Source organism: Nicotiana sylvestris, chromosome 1 (assembly GCF_000393655.2).
Source record: "Nicotiana sylvestris chromosome 1, ASM39365v2, whole genome shotgun sequence".
Classification (NCBI taxonomy): Eukaryota; Viridiplantae; Streptophyta; class Magnoliopsida; order Solanales; family Solanaceae; genus Nicotiana; species Nicotiana sylvestris.
The window spans coordinates 33,689,224-33,692,304 of NC_091057.1; the positions used below are offsets into that span (position 1 = coordinate 33,689,224).

The 3,081-nt window shown below is 38.1% G+C and overlaps 1 protein-coding gene across 1 annotated transcript; it reads right to left on the reverse strand.

Moving 5' to 3' along the window:
- Positions 1–1,177: 1,177 nt before the first annotated feature.
- On the reverse strand, positions 1,178–2,420 carry LOC138868473 (uncharacterized). Its single transcript, XM_070146031.1, has 3 exons — positions 2,090–2,420; positions 1,926–2,047; positions 1,178–1,234 (listed from the first exon to the last, which is right to left on the reverse strand). Exons 1-3 carry the CDS (start codon positions 2,418–2,420, stop codon positions 1,178–1,180), a joined length of 510 nt encoding a protein of 169 aa, XP_070002132.1.
- Positions 2,421–3,081: the final 661 nt, after the last annotated feature.

The following is a 3,081-nucleotide window of genomic DNA, read 5'->3' on the forward strand; positions in this document are numbered from 1 at the left end:
ATACTTGTGAGGTTTCACAACCAACTAATTTCTACTTGATGTTTCTCCCATGTTCTATTGCTGAGGAACAGGGTCATGAACAGGTTCCATTAAGGGATTGGTTTCAATTCCTCTTTGTGCAGTTCTCCCCTGTCAGGTTGCCCTGGGTGGAAGAACATGTTCCATCACCTGTTCCTTCTTTTGGTACAACTTTAGCTTGAGTTGAGACTTCACTCAAATCTTTTACCAGCCCAATAGCTTCATCTTCATGTTCCTGTCTCTCAGAAAGAATGTTAGTTTCATCAAAAACTACATGTAAACTTTCTTCTACACACAAAGTTCTTTTATTGAACACTTTATAAGCTTTGCTATGTGAAGAATATCCCAAGAATACTCCATTATCACTTCTAGGATCAAACTTACCTAGGGAGTCCTTTCCATTATTGTGCACAAAGCACTTGCATCCAAATGCCCTAAGATGGGATATATTTGGTTTTCTCCCTTTAAGTAACTCATAGGGAGTCTTCTCTACAAGAGGTCTAGTCATGCATCTATTAATGATGTAACATGCAGTATTTATAGCCTCTGCCCAGAAACTATGGGGTAGTTTACTAGAAAGAAGCATAGTCCTAGCCATATCTTCAAGAGTCCTATTCTTTCTTTCAACTACGCCATTTTGTTGAGAAGTCCTCGGGGCAGAAAAATTATGATCTATACCATGCTCGTCACAAAATTCAGCAAACTTAGCATTTTCAAATTCAGTTTCATGATCAGACCTAATTGATGCAAGTTGATTACCTAGTTGTTTCTGAGTTTTTCTAACAAAGGCAGTAAACATGTCAAATACTTCATCTTTAGATATTAAGAAAAGTACCCAGGTAAACCTAGAGTAATCATCAACAAGTACCATCACATATTTCTTACCACATCTACTCAGAGTTCTCATTGGACCACAAAGATCCATATAAACCAGTTCCATCGTCCTGGTTGTGCTTATCACTTTCTTGCTTTTAAAGGATGATCTTACCTGCTTCTCCCTTGAACAAACCTCACAAACTTTTTATTCCTTGAACTTGATGTTAGGTAACCCTATCACCAGGTCCTTGGAGACTAATTTGTTGAGTTGATTCAGACTTGCATGACCAAGTCTTTTGTGCCATAGGAGGGGATCATTGTCCAACACACTCAGGCAAGTGAGTTAATTTTCTGAAAGAGTGGACAAATCTACAATGTAAATATTGTTAACTCTTTTTACCTGCAAAACAATCTTGTTAGTGTTACGATTAATCACAAAGCATTTGGTAGACGTAAATGCTACAAGGTTACCTCTGTCACACAGTTGTGATACACTGATTAGGTTATATTTCAAGCCATCTATCAAGTAGACATTCTCAATGGAATGTGAGTTTGTCTTACCCACCTTTCCAACCCCAATAATCTCACCTTTCTTCCCATTTTCAAAGGAGACAGTACCTCCTTTTAAGTCCTAAAGTGAAAGGAACTGGTTCTTGCTTCCAGTCATATATTTTGAGCAACCACTATCCATGTACCATATTTGGCTACTTCCCTTCACTTGGACCTGCAAAAAGAAATCAGGGGTTAGTCTTAGGAACCCAAACTAGTTTGGGTACCTTTCTATAGGCAAAGGGGTAAATTAAATTCCTTTTGGCCTACCCAGGCAATCTATTTTTCTCTTGAACAAAGGTTTTGTTCTTTTGACTAGACTTTTCTTTTGCATTACATTCATTTTTGTAATGACCAGTCTTGCCACAGTGTGTGCAGATTTTGTTTTCAGGAAGAGTGATGTACTTGCTTATGGGATCCCACTTAGGTGCTTGGGCCCCATAGCTAAGTCCTCTTTTGTTGCTACTGTGGTGTTCTTGTATCCAGGACATTGCATCAAAAGCCTTATTCTATTTGCAAGTTCTGTCTAGTTCATGCTTTACCTTCCCTAGGTCTTCTTTTAAGACTCTTATCTGCTTATCTTTCTTATACAACTCATCCTTCAAATTTCCTAGATTTTCTTCTAAGGTGAGATGTGTATGATCAGCTTTCTTCTTACATGTTCCTATTTTCAGTTTTAAATTTTAAGACCTAAGTTCTAAGACACTGGTGTCCAGTTCAAGAACATAGTTCTCCAACACAGCATTTTTACTGTCACTCTCATTAACCCTAGATTCTAGATTTTTGCACTTGGCTTTTAAGATCACACACTCCCTAGACAGTTGTTCCTTCTCATTGTTAATTACCTCAGACTCATCGATGAAGTCTAGCAATAGTTCAGTTAACCTTTTTTTAGACAGAAATTTAATCTTGTCATTGAGATGAATCACATTTACCTCTTGTTCATCATCTGATTCTCCGATGGCCATAAGTGTTTGTTCATCTCCAACTTCATATTCTGAATCGTCATCTGATGTTTCTCCCCAAGCAGCAACCATAGCCTTTGTTGATCCTTTGTTCCTTTTGGGTTGAACCTGTTCCTTCTTCCTGTTCCTTCGTTCAACCCTTTCCTTCTTCCATTCAATTTCCCACTGAGGAGAGTTCTTGATCATGTGATCAGTCTTGCCACATTTGTAGCAACCCTCAGTAGTTTGTTTCTTAGGAGCCCTTGGTTTGTTGAAGGTTATACCTCTTGAAGAACCTTTTCCTCTCATTAGGTACTTTTTGAAATCCCTTGTGATCATGTCCATTTCATCATCCTCTAGATCTGCATCTTCAGCTATTCTAAGAGCCAGACTTCTTTCCTTCTTGGGTGCATCCCTTTTCATGGTTTGCCTTCTCAGTTCATAGGTAGTGAGATTTCCAATCAGTTCATCCAACTTGAGAGTAGCAATGTTCTTTGATTCCTGAATAGCAGTGATTTTGCTTTCCGAAGTTACTGGTAAGACCCTTGTCAAGATTTTCTCAACCTTATCTTCTTCAAGGATAATTCTCCTAAGAGATTTAAGTTCATTTGTTAGTGTTGTGAACCTTGTGTACATCTCCTAGATAGTTTCTCCTTCCTTCATAGTGAAATTCTCATACTGAGAATATAGCAGTGTTCCTCTTGATCTCTTTACTTAAGGAGTTACTTTATGAACCACTTGTAAAGTGTCTCAT

Bases quoted from the DNA above. Each gene is read 5' to 3' on its own strand.
- LOC138868473 (XM_070146031.1), bottom strand. From the start codon at position 2,420: ATGGTTGCTGCTTGGGGAGAAACATCAGATGACGATTCAGAATATGAA. The intron at 2,048-2,089 runs GTGTCTTAGAAC...AACTGAAAATAG, and splicing joins TGTTCTTGAACTGGACACCA to GAACATGTAAGAAGAAAGCT. The intron at 1,235-1,925 runs GTAAAGCATGAA...ATTGTTTTGCAG, and splicing joins TAAAAGAAGACCTAGGGAAG to GTAAAAAGAGTTAACAATAT.